General features: G+C 42.4%; 1 protein-coding gene across 2 annotated transcripts in view; it reads left to right on the top strand.

Moving 5' to 3' along the window:
- The window catches only part of LOC117459292 (inactive phospholipase D5-like), an 87,410-nt gene that overhangs the window by 5,753 nt on the left and 62,652 nt on the right, over positions 1–19,005 (top strand). Inside the window, exon 1 of one of the 2 annotated variants that reach the window (XM_034100035.2) lies at positions 8,665–8,764. The exons of the other annotated variant lie outside the window; for it this stretch is intronic. Coding sequence (XP_033955926.1) covers positions 8,759–8,764 — 6 coding nt within the window. The 5' untranslated portion in view covers positions 8,665–8,758. Of the gene's footprint in view, positions 1–8,664; positions 8,765–19,005 lie in introns of those variants that run through there. 2 annotated transcript variants of the gene reach the window in all.

Below are 19,005 nucleotides of genomic sequence, written 5' to 3'. Positions count from 1 at the left end.
GTCGTTCTAGAGGCAGACCAACGCATTACAACAGGACAAAACAGCTTCCGGATAAGTGGCATCACGACATGGTTGACAACGGCTTCACTGGCCCCGCTGGAGGTGGCGGAGGAGGCGGCGTTGAAACCGGGTGGCTGACTGGTTGTCCCGAAGCCGAGACTGTAAAGACACTGTGCTTCCTGGGGAGAGGGGGAAGGAAATGGACTGACGGCTTCGAGCCGGGTAATATTGCACTTTATTAGCGTGATTGCACAGTACAGTTGACATTATAGATTTGCACATAATTTATACTAATTATTGAGGTAGTATTTTTTAACTGATTAAACCGTATTTATTGGAATGTCGTCTGGCAGGTGCCGGTCGGGTCCTCGGCTCCGCCTGAAAAGATAGGGGAGTTTGCGAGAGCGCCGAGAGTAGTTATGCTGGTGTAAGGGTGACAGCGGTTGAGAGTAATCAGGGTGCAAATAATATGTTGTCTGTGGCTGATGATTGTGTGCACCTAGTGTCCTGTGTTGTCTCCTCCCCCCTCACCTGTGTCTTGTTAGTATGTGTGTATTTAGGTGCTGTTTCCTTGTAACTGGGTGTGTGTATGAGATCCTTGTGGCTGCAGGATGTGTGCAAGGAGAACAGCAGGATTGAGGCTGTGAACTTTGTGCACAGGATTTTAATAAATGCCCACGTCGGGTTATATTTTTGGACGTTCTGCCTCTGCCTCCTTGCTTGGTCTGGGCCGCTCAACGGTCAGTCTCACAATTGGTGTCAGAAGTGGGATTTGACCAAGTAAGGAGGTGAAAATTATGAGAGGAAAGAAGAGGGACCAAAGAGAGGAACCGCGGCTGGGGGTGGCTATGCCTGGAACGGACCAGGAGGCCACGGCTGTTGAGGCAGCAGGAGACGAGAGACAAGCAGCAGGAGACGAGAGACAAGCAGGCTCAACGGTCAGTCTCACAATACCCATGGATGTATACTAAGAATCATATTACCCTCCTGTACCCGGGCCCGGTGACATGATGGAATCAAGAGAGCTCAGACCCTCACTCATATAGAGGTCGGAACATGTCATAAGTATAAATAGATACAAGCATAAATAAATGTAGGAATAAAAACATGAATAAATAAATACAGGAATAAATATGTTAGTGTTTTCAAGGAGCTTTAGTGTGTGTGCTGTGGCTCAGCTGGAAAGCAGTTGACTCATGACCGCAGGGTCCCTGGTTCAACGACTGAACAATACCTATTTTTTGTTGTTTATAAAAGCTACAGCTAAATGAGATAATGTAGTTAATAAATGTATTCTTTGATATGGTTTAGCCTTTCTCGGGCTACAACATGGTTAAGTTTATGAATATTATTAAGGAATACAAATCCCTCTTTGCAATGTTTAGCAGCCTCCTTAGGCTTTTCAATCACAATCATTAAACTGGAATAAATACAATATTGTTAACATGAAAATATGATTTAATGTTCGTTGTTTAGAGTTATTCTAAGGCTTTACTCATTGGCAACTCGGTATGAGATAGAGCACACTGTTGAGATGTCCAATCTGCCTGTTTTACACACTTTGACCAACAGGGGGGTTTGTGTTAAAATGAAGCCCATGATGAAGCCTCATGAGATGAACCCTTTTGCGAACCAATTGGCTGGAAAGCTTCAAAGCTTCATAAGGCTTCATCTCACCATCACTAATGTCAGGGTTGGGTGAAGCAGGCAGGACCCAAAAGCAGGTTTCAAAGAAAAATACCTTTAGTCAAAAAAACAGAACACTACCCCATGCCATGACACAGTCAAAGACAAACAAGGAACTAACAATGACAGACAGAAAAACTAGAACTTAAATACACACAAGACTAATCAAAGAAACAAGAGACAGGTGAGGAGGGAGGAGAAAACACAGGGGCAACAGGTGAACACAATCAGGTAATCAGACAGGAGGGAACACAGACAGAAAGCAACAGGCAAGACAGGGGGTGAACACTTTTCAAAATAAAACAGGAAACCAAAGACAGAAAAAGACAAGACAAAACAAAACACATACAGATCGGGACAGGATATTCAGTATAAACAATTCCCGCTTTCAAATTTGTTCTTAACTGAAAGTATTGACTTATTATCAACAAAATGCACATACATATTAAAAGTAAAATGTCCCATCAGGTACAATAGCCCTTTGAGGAGTATTACTATGTGGTTATGTTGTGTTATATACTGTCACACCATGATGCATTAATATGTAAACAGCATTGTATTGTCTGGTGGAGGTGGAGCTAATTGGAAATGTTGTGGTAACATTTTTCCCCCTTTATGTTGAATAAATTGAATAAAATGCAGATTTAAGAACATTTGTAAGTGTTTATCAATGTTTAGCATTAGTTGTAATATATTGTCATTCATGTATTGTCATTTGCCTTCACGTCACACACAGAGGCTTTATGGGAGATCAGTGTAGGCTTTAAATTAATGTATAATGTTCAGTTGTTATATAGTATTTAGACCTTAAGAACAGTAGAGGGAGCTGTGTCCTAATATTACAACGCTTTAGTGTGTCTGTGCAGTTATGTGCCATACATACCATGTAAACACTTAGTCCATTATGATTTTTTCTAATTTAATATTTCTCCAGGATCCTAGTCTTTTAAGTATGCTGGTTTTTCAGTCTCCCAAATGTTTTAAATCTCTATTTGATTCTCGTAATGTAATTGACTGGTTTATTCTCTTTCTTTTTAGTCTCACAATTTGTCGGCACACAACCACATGTCGAGACCATGGTTGTATAGGCCGAGACAGATTAATGGCAAGAATCCACTGGAAGCTTTACTCGTTCTTCTTCATGAGGTGAACTAATTAGGCAATTAGCTGAAACTCATTAGGCTCAAAGACAAGTTATTTTAGTTGCAAAAGCGTTGTGTGAGTGTGATCGCAGGGTGCTCAGTGATTTATGAAATTGATATGTCATCGAAATGTCAGAGGGGTTTTAATTGGTGTGGTTTAATCTCTACAGGTTTAATAAAGAAGGAGAGGGGAATAGGACATTTTCATCATCTAATTGTGTACTCCAAACCTTCTCTAGTATGTTGATGTGTAGGAATGTGTTGTATTGAATTTCACAGGCAAACAATTCCCATCTTATGGTTGTAATATTGGGAGCTCCTCTCACTGCTCAGACATATTTAATAAAGCGGATGGAGCACAGCTACATAGTGCTCTATCCATTATCAATTTATGCCTTTTTTTGCAGCGCCTCTCCTTTATCAACGGTTGTGTGTATTGGGTTTCAAAGTGCTTGCTGACTGATTATTCACGAAAATATACTGATTGCTTCTGAGCTGTCAGGTCAGCAAGCTGTTCTCTCCTGTCAGCATGGAGTTGTATTATTTATTTATCACAACATATCTTGTGTTTTTATTCAGAGCAAACAAATACATATACAGGTAGGAAGATCACTGATGATATTCAGGTCAGGTTCAGGTTATTTATTTGTATTTTACTTGTAAATGCAGTAAAAAGACAAGATATCCATTGTGATAGACGGTTCAAAGAACACAGAAAACAGACAAATCCCTAAGTATACCCAAGACTCCAGCACATTAAAAACAACCACAACAAACATGTGGATTTAACATCTTAGTTATGTTCATTCTACCCGACAACTGCATACAATGCGGAGCAAATTCATGTTGATTAGCCTTTGAGAAGATGTCCTAATTATTCAGCTGTAATAGGTTAACTACACTCTGTATAGTCTTACAGCAATAGGTCAATATTTTTGGGAAATATGCTGAGAGTTTGATGAGAAGATCACTAGTATGTTTCCAAAGTTATTGGGGAGCTGGACATTATTTCAATCTTGGTATAGTTCTTGTACAAAAAGAAAGCCAGAGACATTTTTAGACAACTTTGCAACTTGTGCATCTCTCCAATCAATCCAATTAAAGTCTGAATCATGTCTTCACACTCCTGAGATCCTGCACTAAACTGATTTGAAAGACATCAGTGTGTTTCCTGTAACAAACCACCGTCTGGCGCAGAGAAATGTTCTGCTTGTTCAAAAGAGGCAAAATCACATCTACAGTTGATGTTGTTTGTTGGAGCAACTCTTCTTCCAGGCTGTCACTTTCTGACAGGATCTGTGTAAGTCCTATACATGCAGCTTGTGTGTAGCACTATCCCAAGCATAATGAGGTAAATCGTATACTTTATCTGATCTTCATTGGAGCAACCCCCTGGCTTTTTCATTGTCAGAATGATTTTAGGTTTAAATAAACACTGAAGGTAACCCAAAATCCTTCTGTGGAAAAAATGCCCCTTTTTCCTTTATAAAGTCTATGTTCAGCATTGGTCTTAATATTAAATGGAAATTATGATATCTTGAGGACTCTTAGTACTCAAAGAGTTAGAAAGGTAGATAGAAAACATAGCGCCAAGAGAAATATGAATAAAAAAGAAATAGTGCCACTTGGGCCTTACTAAGACGGGGTTAAAGTGACCATACCCTTTCCTGTTGGTAGTGGTAGAGATGCATGTTGTATTAACAGGAAGAAAGTGACAGTGGCTCTAACTGGTTTGGGTGTAAGTCTTTTACACACATTCCTCAACACTTATATCTGACATGTATTGCAATCACTTTTGGAGCTGTACAGCATGAGTTAGAGCAGTGGTTCCCAAAGTGGGGGGTGCACAGAGGCATGACAGGGGGGGGGGAGACCAGGAGGAAAAATGGTTATTGAAAAAAATATATAATAAAGAAAATCATAATTTGAAAGATTATTGGTTTCGAAAATAATATGATACAGTACTATTACGTCTGGGTCTCTGTGTTTCATTAAAGCTCGGCTCTGCGTGTGTGTGGAACGAGCCATTTTGTGTGCGAGAGAGAGAGAGCGCACCGGTACCGGAGATCGTAGTTGTTAGCTTCTGGTGCTAGCGAGCTACGCTAACGGATATTTTTCAACAACAAAGTGGAGGAGAGTCCTCTCCTGTCAGACTGAGAGGCTCAGTGAACTAAAGGACTCTCTGAGTGTTTAGATAGTTAACTTTAGTCTAAGTTATCTCAGTGGGTCTCAAACGTTTTGGTCACATGTTTATATGATCATTATAGTTATAAAAAAATAAGAGAATACATGAAAAATAGGTATGAAATAGTATATGCCAGTAAAAAAGGAATAAAGTTTAAAAGGGTGAGATTTGTAAAATATCCATAAAGAAAAAGTAAATCTGTTTACAGTTCTGTTTATGTTGAGAGATGTATCTCTTCATGTTGCTCTCAAAGTGCACCAGATTGATGCTTTTAACTTCAATATTTAAAAATAAATCTTCCCGGGGGAGCTTGCCCCCGGACCCCCCTATGTGAGGTCCACACACCACCTATAAAAATAGCACTTTACCCCTGCTTACACCTATATGCCTCGAGCCTTCATTGTAACTGTCACACTGTGTATTTGCGTGGGGAGTGTTGCAGTAGAAAATTCCTCTGTAGCGCCCGGTACATTAATGGGAAACCCTAAATGTTTGAGCACCCTCTATGAAACGTCAAGCTACCCCACAGCACCCCCAAAATAAATATCTGGCGCCGCCACTGAGCCTGACTATTTGTGTTGGGGGGGCCCGACTTATTTTTTTCTCCAAAGGGGGGGCCTGACAGAAAATGTTTGAGAACCACTGAGTTAGAGGATCAAAGAGTTGGGAAATATTGCATCAAAACATCCAAGCACAGCAGGAAGCTGAAGAGTAGAAAAAGAAAAACACACCAGCATGCTGCCTGATTTGAATGGTGTTAGCTGACACTGACCAGAGGGAGGCAGCAGCTTCACCTTTAATGAAGCACAGCATCTGACGGCCCCCCACCACCCGCCTCAGGACAGGAGCTGCAGCTGACACTGGAATACAGGCTGAGAAATAACCTGACCCAGTTGTTTAATCACACACACACACACACACACACACACACACACACACACACACACACACACACACACACACACACACACACACACACACACACCACACACACACCACACACACACACACACACACACACACACACACACACACACACAGTCATTTTAAGACAGCAAAGCCCCCCTTTATGATGTGCTGTGATAGCCATAACATCACAGTTCTGCACTGCAATACAATTATTAAACATTCTACAGATGATGGCGGACACGAGTGCTGATGCATCATTCAGAGGTGTGACATATACAAACACCACCCTTTTTTTCCTGCTAGAAACTGAACTGACACATCCTACACTTGGAAATACCAGAACATCATAATATTAGATTCTTATTTCTGTTCGTAGGGACTATAATGGAAGCTCCTGGCTTAGAAGTGTGCATGAAGTGTATTTTATTTGTTGTATCTTTATTTATAGTCAGTTCTTTGCTACTGTAATGACCCCGTATCCCCTCTGGGAGGAAAACTCCTCTGATGTGAAGCACAAAGACACACACACACACACACACACACACACACACACACACACACACACACACACACACACACACACACACACACACACACACACACACACACACACACCACACACACACACACACACACACACACACACATTTCTGAGTTCTGTGGCAGTCACAGCCGGGAGAAACAAATCAGCCATAGAACTGATCGCCTATTGATCTGACGAGAAGTTTATATTCTGTAGATGCCTTTGAGGCTCTAAACTAGACATGTCAATATAAATTAAACATTAAATCAATGAGATTAATGTTTCAGGATTGAACGCTTCGTAGATTTATGCTTAAGAATCATGAATTATGAAAAGTGATTACATGGATTTAGAATAAGAGTTAGGATAATCAAAGAGGATTATATTGATTACTTTCTTCATGTCACCTACTGTTGGATAAAACAAGAAGAATATCCCATCATGTAGATGAGCAGTTCAGCAAGCATAACAATCCTCATCATCCCTGTGGCCTTGCAAGTGATTTGTGGAAGTTGGCTGTCAGTTAAGTGTAAATTACAGTAATAATGTGTGTTCATGGGCTTTTATTGCCAATGCAGTAAAGTCGTCTTATTGCTAGAAGGTTGTATGCTGCAAGAAGGTGCGCCATAAAAGAAAAAGACAATGTGTGTAAGAGCTCCAACAATGGGAAACAAACCCTCTACCTTCTATTATTTAGGGTGATATGCTTAATTTATTTAAGTGAGTTGTTTCAGATCTAAAATAATGTGTTTTCCCAACCAAGATTTGTATTTTCATGACAAAAATGAAATAGATTTATCAGAAAGGATGCCATGCTTTTCTTTTTCTTCTTTTATTTATACCAACTTTATTGTAATGAGCTCTTTATGTGTGAGAGTAAAACAGCACCCTCTGTTGGCTGGTGTGTGTCGGTACACAGCTGCAGGGCAGTATGACTAAAATGTACTATCCCTGCTGCATTTCAATGTGCTGCCAGTGCATACAGAAGACGTGTGAAGTAACCTCCAATAATTATTATTTTATGATATCTGAGCTTACCCACTCTGAGATGTACTCATCAGCATCCTTTTCTGTACACCTTTCAGTGGTATCCGCAAATAGGAATAGGAACTATTGCTGTATTATGTGTGTATGTGAGTTATTGCAAACTTGCTCCATTGTGCTAAACAGAAAACTCCCTGAGGTTTCTCCCATTTTTCCCTTTAAACTGGGTTTTCTTTGGAAGTTTTTCCTTGTACGATGTGAGGGTCTAAGGACAGAGGGTGTCGTATTGTCATACTGATATTCTGTACACACTGTGAAGACCACTGAGACAAATGTAACATTTGTGATATTGGGCTATATAAATAAAAAAAAATAAACATTGATTGATTGAAAACAGAATAGTGAGTAAGGATTTAGATGTAATATATGGTTTTTTTATAACAGTATGAATGTGCCTCTTCAGCAATAAGACATTTCCATGTATGTATTTCTCTTTCACATTTCAATCACATGGGGATTAATTAAGTGAGCAAAAGGGCTGAGCTGCTCACCATCATGCATAGTAAGAGGACAGGCAAATGAAGGAGAGATAAAATGTAGCTGAGGTGAGCTGGACCATCCATCTAACTATTCCCCCTTGCCTCCCTCTTTTCTGTGTCTATATGGGAGAACAGAGAAATGTGAGCTTTCTATTAGAGGGAGAGGGTGGGGAGATGGAGGGAGGGGGAGGAACACTCGATACGGTGAGGTGAGAGGAGGAAAGTGAGACAGAGAGGAAGGAAGTGAGAAGAGAGGAGTGCAGATGATAGAAAAGTGTGAGGATATATGGAGGGATGGAGGAAGATAGCATCATGTTAGGATTTAGGTGTGTCCTTCTGTGTTAGAGTTTTCATTCATTAAACAGGAGGGGCAGCACTTTCACTCTCACACACACACACACACACACACACACACACACACACACACACACACACACACACACACACACACACACACACACACACACACACACACGTGCATTTACAACACATTCATTTTTGCTGCGGAGGGACACACTCCCCTCCCTTGTGACTCCAGGGGAAGCAGCATATTTTACAGCTCACACACACACACACACACACACACACACACACACACACACACACACACACACACACACACACACACACACACACACACACACACACACACACACACACACACACACACACACACACACACACACACACACACACACACACACACACACACTCTCTTTCTGTTTTATCATCAGACAAGTCCAGTAAAGCTCATGTGTTTCAGAGTGGACTAGCGACAGAAGGATGCGCCATGAAGGTGAGCTCTCCTTATATTTGTTTAGTGTGCGTGGTGTCACTGGGCTCTCAGCCAAACATTGCTTTGAAACATGTTTGACATGTCATATACTTTGTCTATCTATCCATCCATCCATCTATACGTATCTATCCATTTCCATCTTATCTTCTTACCTACTTGTCTTGAGCTGGGAATAATGTAATGCTATGTAGGGTGTCGAGGAGAACAGGATAATGTTCCTCTCCAGAGGTGTCTGGTGTTCTGACGTTTCTTTGGCTTCAAGTGCTTCACAATCAAGTGGCTTTTCAACTGTGTGAAATGTGCGTAGGGAGACTTGAATAGAATCAAGGATATTTTGTGTTGATGCTCTTCTTGCTTGTTGTGCCTTGTTTCTAAGTATCAGGATTGTGTCTGTTGTGTCACGGATGTGTATATAATGGGAAGTAGCTCACATCATGTGTATATCCCTGCATGTGAGTGCTGATGCGTACTTCAGTGAATCCTGGAGAAAGTGCTGATGTTGACTCGTGAATATTTCATTAAGTGGCATTTGCTGTTGTACACCAGATGAACATGCTGATAAAATGACACGTTAACCTTAACAACACTGTCAAGTGAAGTGCACCTCTGTTACTGGGCAGAGCAAGCAAGACTGTAATGAACAATGTGGTCTTTTGTTTATATATTTGCAATGGGAAGAAATACACAGTTTGTGGTTTATTAAAAGTGATTCATTCTAGGATGATAAAACAACCAATATTAGCTTTTAGAAATAAAATACAGAAATGTGATTTATAAGAAACAAGGTTGAAATAGTGGGGTATATGTTCACTAATAGTAAACAAGAAATTGCACTACAGAAATGCCAAAGTTGATTTAATAGTGTTTTTTGGAAACTGTGTTTCCACGACTGTCCACCAGATAGCAATGACAAGCTAATTCTTTTAAGTAAAATGTCTGGCTCAGGACATATTTTAGTCACAGTTATTTGATGAAAAAGTTTTTTATGGTTCTTAATAATACATTTTATGTTTATATTACATGTAATATGATAATCAGATTCCTTTAAAAACTGTTTCAATCAAGTGTCTAGTAAAAATATGCTTATTGCAAGTAATATACCTTATAAACTGCATACAGCTGCAAACATATCTATGAATTGATTTCACTTTGGGTAATATTAATAATAACACAACTTTCTAAAATATGAAATATCCCTTTAACTGAATACAGGAGTTGTAAATTCATTGCACACGTCATCACAGCATGTCTGAGGAGGACAGCCAGTCCCTCCTCACTGTAAAGTGACGCAGGAGTATTACTGTAACTGTTTTTCAATGTCATTTTATCCACAAGATAATCAAAGACAAATCATCTCTAGAACTTTACACCAAGGTTTTCCCTTTACTATTGCTCCTTCTTCCCCTCTGATTCCTCCTCATCGTCTCTGTTTTATAGTCCCATCAGTCTTTCATGATGTGTGCACACAGCACTGCCTTACAAGTGGGCTGCAGAGACAAAATGGGCTGTCCAAGTCCGACCTGCTCCGGCTGACTATCAGTGGGGGGGACTGGAGGAAAAAGTCGGGGGTGTGATGTGAATGGAGGAAGAGAATAACAAGGTAGGGTTAGGAGAGAATTAGAAATACAACACTGTAGAGAAGGGAAAAGAAAGTGGTGAAAAGCAGATTAGAGACAGAAGAGGTGGCTTTAGTATTCCTGCTCGCAGACAGCATCAATATGCCGAGTACACAGACACACATAATGCACACAGACAAACAGACCCTGAAGCCCATCAGACCATCAGACCATAGTGCAAAGAGCCAGCAGGAGAGCCCAAACACCTAAAATGGTATCCATGGCAACTGAACCTCTGGCTCCCTGCACTGTTTGTCAAAAACAAAGGGACAAAGAGGGAGAGTGTGTACACTGGACGTGATATCTCTTCAATGCTGGGTCGTTTCTGGTTAGCCCTCTTTGAAAAGGTTTGTTTACACTGAAGGATAGAGCTTTAGATTCAGGGATATTTTCTTAGTGAATGTTATCTGACTGATAGGTTACTCTTCACTCGACTCTTCCTGTCTGGCTTTACCTGTTGCATCCATCAAACTACACACTACTGATGCAAAACTGACTGATGTTTACTAAAGAGTATGTGCATTTCTATTAAAAAATGTATTGTACATACAGAACCACACAATGGATAACCTGCAATAGTCAGTAATGTACTTAAAAGCCTTAGTTAATTCCTCCAAAGTACATATTGTGTCAATGAAAATGTCAATGCAATCCAGTGACAAGTTCTTCACGTCAGTGTTCACACAAATAAGTCAAAATGCTTGGTTGTGTTGTAGTAGCACAGAGTGTTTTCTGATAAAAACTATAGCTAAAGTTGTGATGACTGGAGTGTTGGAGGTCACTTATTAAAGCACCATTTGAAATCTCCTTTGGGAACATAAAAGGGTTAAGATTCAGTCAGGCATCAGTAAAGATCTTGCACAGATGTTATGACATTTTTTCTTCTTCAAGTAGCCCAGGAAACAAGAATTACTCTTTTTGCTTTCCACGTACAAAAACAGAAAAGCTAGATCAATTATTCATATGGACTACATTAACACAAGGAAGTCACAACCTGTGCCAGTGTGTGTGTGTGTGTGTGTGTGTGTGTGTGTGTGTGTGTGTGTGTGTGTGTGGTGTGTGTGTGTGTGTGTGTGTGTGTGTGTGTGTGTGTGTGTGTGTGTGTTGTGTGTGTGTGTGTGGTGTGTGTGTGTATGTGTGTGTGTGGGGGTGGGGTGTGTGTGTGTGTGTGTGTGTGTGTGTGTGTGTGTGTGTGTGTGTGTGTGTGTGTGTGTGTGTGTGTGTGTGTGTGTGTGTGTGTGTGTGTGTGTGTGTGTGTGTGTGTGTGTGTGTGTGTGTGTGTGTGTGTGTGTGTGTGTGTGTGTGTGTGGGGGTGGGTGTAGTAGTAGATTAAATACTGTATGCCTGTGTGGTTACAAAATAAAGTCCCACAAGCCACCAGTCACTATAGATATATTTCTGGAGCCAGCAGCCTCGCTTTCCTCTTCGGACACACATGCACGCACACGCAAACATGCACACACACGCAAACATGCATACACACACTCTCTCTTCCTGAAACCACCGAATCTGCAGTGTGGGTTGACACATTATCCATCATCCTGTGCTAACAAGGGTTTAACCAGGCAAAACAAACGGCACACTCTCAGGAAACAACAACATCTTAGCAGAGAACATCAGATGTGAAGGAAAGGAGAGGATGTTGACTCTGTTGGGCATCGTTCGTACCGGAATTGATCATTGATCACTTTTACAGCGTGTATTATATATACACATTTCAGAAATCTGTGTATTGATATGCATTACCTTGATAGTTTTAAGGGAGGGGTGAGCCAGATTAAATTGTACGACAGCAATAATACATCAGTATCATTTTACAGGTGTATAGCTGTTGTTTATGTGACAGATGGCATTGTGTTGAAACCAGTGGTATACATTTTCACAGCTGCAGATTCTGGGATGTTTGTCCTTGATATTCAGTGTGCTTTCAGTACAGGCGCTTTAGTCACTTTAATGTCTCTGTTGTTCAGTGTTTTGTAGAGCTCCTCTATTTCATGACTGCTTCACTCTGCATCAATTCTCATTACGCTGCTGTCACTGCGCAATTAACAGCTACATGAAATTCACCAAAAATAACTAGGGGTGGTGAACATGCAGAGAATTACAAATTTGTCCTAAAAAGATGTGCAGTGATCTGGAAAAAGATGATTAATGTGAACAGTGGCTTTTGCAGAGAGTCTGTATTTTAGACATTATACACAGCCAATTTATTAAAGGTCCCATGTCATGCTTTTCTGGTTATACCCGTCTCCTTGTGTTTTATGAAGGTTTTTATGCATGCAAACGGTCTGCAGAGTCACAAACCCTCAAAGTACACCCTGTAGCGAGTAAAACTCTAACACAGAAAATACCTGTCTATGCTGCCCCAGAACGCATTTGGGTATAGTTGCGTCACGCGGACTTCCTCACACACACACACTCAATCTTTTCTCAGCTGCAGCTCTGCGGATTTCCAACCCAGTCTCACAAAAAAACGTGTAATAACTATGTTGGTCCACAACGTAGGACGTAGTATTTCTACAAAAACGTTTTATTCTCGGTGTAAAATGCCTATTTAAAGTTACTTTGGCCATTAAAATGCGTTTTGATGTCATTTGATGCGAGAAATATGAGTTATTATTTCAGATTATGTGTGCAGTGGATGTACATGATCTTTAGTTTGCTAGTTATTATGAAGATTACTTCAGGAAATGGTGTCTACAACGCTTTCATTGTTACCAAGGTGGTTGCTAGGGACGCTGCTATCGATATTATTTCTGTTATGTTGTGTAACTTTTTAATGGTGTTATCTTTATTGCTACCCCCTTCCCCGTCAAAGTATAGTGTTGGTCCACAGCGCAAACGTATTAGTTTAACAAAATCCGCATCTAAAATGGTGCAGAAACATTATTTTCCCCTGTGCAATTCCAGTCTCACATCTCACAGCACATCGTCATTAACAAATACCGGAAACAGACCGAAAACACTTTATTCCGAGTGTACTTGCTTTTCTCTTTGAAAGTCATCACATAACGGCATTGTAATACACGGTTCGGCTGCATTAAATATTACATATCTGCCGTAGTTCTCTATTTATAGAGCCCTGATGAGAAGACTTCTAGACAAACATGAAGAACTGCCGCCAACACTGGAAACGTGACGTGGATCATAAATATATCAGCCATTAAACAACATCTTACATTTCTTTTCCCACAATACGTCTCCTTGCAGTATCAACACTAATTCGGCTCACTTTTATATTTGATCCAATTGGTAGATAGGCTGTATTTACACCATAAAGGTGCACAGGGACGGGTGGCGCAGTGGTCTGTGCGTTTGATCATCAGATCAAGGGGGCGTTGGGGAACTCCAGTTCGAAACCCGCTCCCGCCCCACTGCGTCAGGCCGTTGTGTCCTTGGGCAAGACACTTCACCCGAATTTGCTCCTGTGGGTATTGTCCACAGTAGATGACCATTACATGTATGATCTGTATGTGTAATGTGTATTTGTAAAGCGCTTTGAGAGTCTTTGATAAAGCGCTATAATACAAATATAAGGATTATTTGTATTATTATTACAGCTGATAGAAAGGGACACCTGGTGGTTAAAGCATGTTATTGAATTTCATTATTTTATTATTAGATATTAATAGAATCCCTATAAAGTATGTTCATTACTCGTTATTCTCTACTAATAGTTAATTAAAGACTGTATATAATGACTATTTTTCACATCCCTTTCAAGATTTCAAGATTTTCTAAGGTGTATTGACATATCATATAGGCCTATACAACTATGGTGTAGTTATGCATTGAATGAAAAACTTGGGTCGCAGGTTCCTCAACAGTCCATTACAAGACATCTATCAATATTTGTGCATACCTCCAGCAATGTTAACTATGTTGAAGCACTTATTTTAACTGATATTATACATGTGTATTATACTCTTATACTGTAAGATGTATGTAGATAGTATAAGAAATGTGCAGAATATGACAATTTAATGGTGGAGGTACACATATTGAAAGATGTCTTGTGATGCACTGTTGAGGAACCTGTGACCAAAGTTTTTCATCTCCGACCTTGTCAGGTATTGAACAATCAATAAATAAAGAACACAGAATTATTAAATATAAAACACAGAATTTGTGTGATTATACTAAATGATTTACAAATAAACACCACTGCATATTTACAACTATACACATGCTGATGTAACGCAAATGTTTCCAACTTGGGATCAATAAAGTATATCTTATCTTAAGATGATTGATGGCTACTGCCATATTTGCACAATGTGCCTCTGAACCTTGACAAGTGCATGTTTCAGGCTTATCAATTAATGTAATGTAATGTTATCAATGAACAACAGGAGGGGTCACAGACATAAGACCAGCTGTTAAATAAAGCTCTTCTGACCTTAGCTGTCGTGTGAGTATATATTAATGCTGCCCATTATGGGCACAAGCAATTTTCACCCATTTATTAATTATATGTTTTAAATTGTAGTGTTTCCTATCCCCTAAACCTCCAGGGATGTACACAGTTTAATACTGGCAACTTCTTATTATGGGAAATATGAAAACGTCTTTTAAAACTACAACTCCCAGTAGAGACGTGCCATAGATAGAGAACATGTTGCGAAACACAATAGCCAGCATGTGTAGTTCTGGGGACGGGGTGGGGGAGGGGGGGACGCGGTGGACCCGTTCAAATCCAGTTTTGGACAGTCTGCCGTGGTTCCATCCCATTTCAAGTGCTGTTCGACGCTCTGCACACTCTCCAATCACAGAGCTTGAGGACTATCACGGGGTTTGTCAAGCGAAGCGGAGAGAATACTTACTTCCGGGTGTAATATTCTGTAAAGCAAATGAGCTGCTCTGACCCTCGGTCCTGACGGACTCCAACTTGTGTTTATTAATCAAACAAATATATAAACACAAGGATAATTATGTGTTATTGTTGAGTAAATGGAGAATTGCACAGGGGAAAATAACATATCTATTGTGGTGATTGACATTATTCACCCACGGATCTATGGGTTAGGGTATTGTTCTGCACGGACATTTTAGTGAGCCGGACTTCCTGTCTCCGCCGGTCTTAGCTTCCCGGGCATGAAGCTGTTTACATGTGTTTTGAGATGCTAAATAAAAGTCTAGCTTGTACCTTTGATACCCCGCCTCCGACTCCCATCTCTCGGCACCACACTATGCCACAATTTTAGATGCGGATTTTGTTAAACTAATACGTTTGCACTGTGGACCAACACTATACATTGACGGGGAAGGGGGTAGCAATAAAGATAACACCATTTTACACAACATAACAGAAATAATATCGATAGCAGCGTCCCTAGCAACCACCTTGGTAACAATGAAAACGTTGTATAGACACAATTTCTTGAAGTAATCTTCGTAATAACTAGCAAACTAAAGATCATGTACATCCACTGCACACATAATCTGAAATAACAACTCATATTTCTCGCATCAAATGACATCAAAAGGCATTTTAATCGCCAAACTAACCTTAAAATAGGCATTTTCCACCGAGAATAAAACGAATGTCTGCCATGTTTTTTTTTTCTGCAGGGAGAAATGTGAAGATCACGTGTCATAGACGCCAGCCATTGGAATGAATGGTGAAAAAAAACGTAGGCATCTTATAATTTCAGAGGCGTTTTGGTAGAAATACTACGTCCTACGTTGTGGACCAACGTAGTTATTACACGTTTTTTTATGAGACTGGGTTGGGATTTCTCAGCCTGAGACGGCTGGACGCGGCGAGGCTGTGAGTCTGTGTGTGAGCACTAGGGGTGGGCGATACTACAAAATCTGGATTCGATCTGATATCAAGTATTTCAGGGCCAGTATCGCCGATACCGATACCTATACTTTTTTTAATGAAAAGAATGTACTTTCAGGAGAGCTGCATGACATGATTTTTGAGCTGAAAGCATCATACATAGACTAAATGTCACAGTCTTAAGGAGAACCCAAATGCAGCACTCGAGAAACCAAGGAGAATTGGTAATATCCTTTATTGGAGATTCCACTGGATCGGAGGAATACCAACCGGGCAGTATAACGCACCGGAGGACAGCGGGCAGAAGGTGAGTCAGGGACAGGCAGAGGGTCAGGGAGTAAGCGAGGCGGTCAGCGTGGATACAGGCAGGGTCGGATAACAGGCCAGGCAGGATAGTCGAGGGACAGGCAGGATCAGGAAACAGGCAGAGCAGGCAGGTCGGGGACAGGCAGGGTCGGAACCGGGTAGGCAATCTAGTGTTGAACGCGGGAGAGACAAGCATGAGGCAAAGTACAATCTGGCAAAGAGTGTGTGTCAGGTGCGAGTTTAAATACTGGCAGAAGCTAATGGGTGCAGAAGAGAAAGAGAGTGAGTTAACGAGTGGGTGTGGAAAACAGGTGAGACAGGTGAATGGAAAACTACTGGTGAATGATGGAGCAGACTATGACAGAACCCCCCCCTTAATGGACGGCTCCTGACGTCCCTAAATGCTAATCTACAGATGAAGGTGGGAGGTGGGATTAGTACTCATCTGAAAAAGTTCTTTCCGCCTCCCTCTCCTGCCCCCTGTGGGAATCTGCATCTTCATCAGAAGCCTGCCCCTCGCTGTCCTCCTCTGACGAGCTGACGGTAAGAGGAGAGACTCTCCCTGTGTCTCTGCCCGTCAACGTGACGGTCTTAGACGGTTGCTCGGGATTACGCCGATGGAACTCCCTGATGAGCCGGGGGTCCAACACATGACGAGCTGGAACCCAACACCTCTCCTCAGGGCCGTAACCCTTCCAGTCCACCAGGTACTGGACTCCTCTTCCTCTGCGACGGGAACGAAGAAGTCGTCGGAGAGTGTACGTAGGCCCGCCGTCAATCATCCGGGGGGGTGGTGGGGGAGGGATCGCAGGAACCAAGGCACTCTCTCGGACAGGTTTGATCCTGGAAACGTGGAAGGTGGGATGGATCCGCAGAGTCCGAGGCAGTCTTAGCCTTACTGCTGCGGGATTGATTATTCTGACAATCTCAAACGGTCCAATGAATTTAGGTGCAAGTTTCTTTGAATCCACCCGTAAAGGAATATCCCGGGAGGAAAGCCATACCTTTTGGCCCACCTGGTAGACAGGTGCTTCAGAACGTCGGCGGTTGGCAGAGGAGGCGTACCGGTTGGCCGAACAGACGAGAGTTCTCCGGGCTTGATTCCAGGTCTGTCGACAACGACGGATGAAAGCCTGGACGGACGGACAGGTAACCTCCCTCTCCAGGGCCGGAAACAGAGGGGGTTGAAGCCCGTAAGCACACTGAAATGGGGACAGCTTGGTGGCCGAACTGACAAGAGTGTTGTGGGCGTACTCGACCCAGAGCAGCTGTTTAGCCCAGGCCGCTGGGTTCTTGGAGACTATACATCGTAAGGTTGTCTCCATCTCCTGGTTCTTTCTTTCTGTCTGACCGTTGGACTGCGGATGGAAACCGGATGACAGACTGACCGTGGCCCCAAGGAGCGTGCAGAATTCCCTCCAGAACACCGAGGTAAATTGAGGACCACGATCGGAAACCACATCAGTAGGCAGCCCATGGAGCCGGAACACATGGAGCAGGACCAGCCCTGCCGTCTCTTTAGCTGAGGGGAGCTTGGGTATCGGCACAAAATGAGCCATCTTACTGAATCGGTCTACCACCGTCAAGATGGCAGTGTGTCCGTTGGACGGTGGCAGACCAGTAACAAAGTCAAAAGAAATGTGAGACCAGGGGCGATGAGGGATAGGCAGAGGTCGTAGGAGACCAGCAGGAGCTTGGTGAGAAGACTTGTTCTGATTGCAAACGGGGCAGGCATTAACAAATTCCCTGGTGTCCTCCTTAAGTGTTGCCCACCAGAACCTTTGCTGGACTACCTCCCATGTGCGTTGGATCCCAGGATGGCAGGTGAGTCTGGAGTTATGAGCCAACTGGAGAACATCAGACCTCAACGTCTGCGGAACGAACAGGCGGTTCGGAGGACAGGCACTGGGTCCCGGCTGGTCCTGCTGGGCAGCCTTGACCCTCTCCTCCACCTCCCAGATGAGGGCGGCGACGAGCTGAGAAGTCGGAAGGATGGTGTCCAAGCCCCTGGGAATGTTACCTCCCTCTCCAAACTGACGAGAAAGAGCGTCAGCCTTAATGTTCCGAGAACCAGGGCGGTAGGAGAGGGAGAAATTGAACTTAGTGAAGAAAAGGGCCCATCTAGCCTGTCGGGAATTCAGTCTGCGGGCCGACCGGATGTACTCCAAATTCTTGTGGTCGGTCCACACCAGGAAAGGTTGACTGGTCCCCTCGAGCCAGTGACGCCACTCCTCCAGAGCCAACTTCACTGCTAGCAGCTCCCGGTTTCCCACATCATAATTCCTTTCCGCTGGAGTCAAACGCTTTGAAAAGAAAGCACAGGGATGGAGGTTTTGGCTGTCCATTGCTCGCTGAGACAGGATGGCTCCCACCCCCATATCAGAAGCATCCACCTCCAAAACAAACTGTCTTACAGGATCGGGTACTCGGAGAATGGGGCCGGAGGTGAACCTCGCCTTAAGGTTCTGGAATGCCTCCTCAGCCGAGGAGGACCACTGGAACATGACCTTAGAGGAGGTCAGGGCTGTGAGAGG

The sequence above is a fragment of the Pseudochaenichthys georgianus genome, chromosome 15 (assembly GCF_902827115.2).
Source record: "Pseudochaenichthys georgianus chromosome 15, fPseGeo1.2, whole genome shotgun sequence".
Taxonomy (NCBI): Eukaryota; Metazoa; Chordata; class Actinopteri; order Perciformes; family Channichthyidae; genus Pseudochaenichthys; species Pseudochaenichthys georgianus.
The sequence above is the reverse complement of the archived record's forward strand: the minus strand, read 5'-3'. Positions and strand labels throughout refer to the sequence as shown.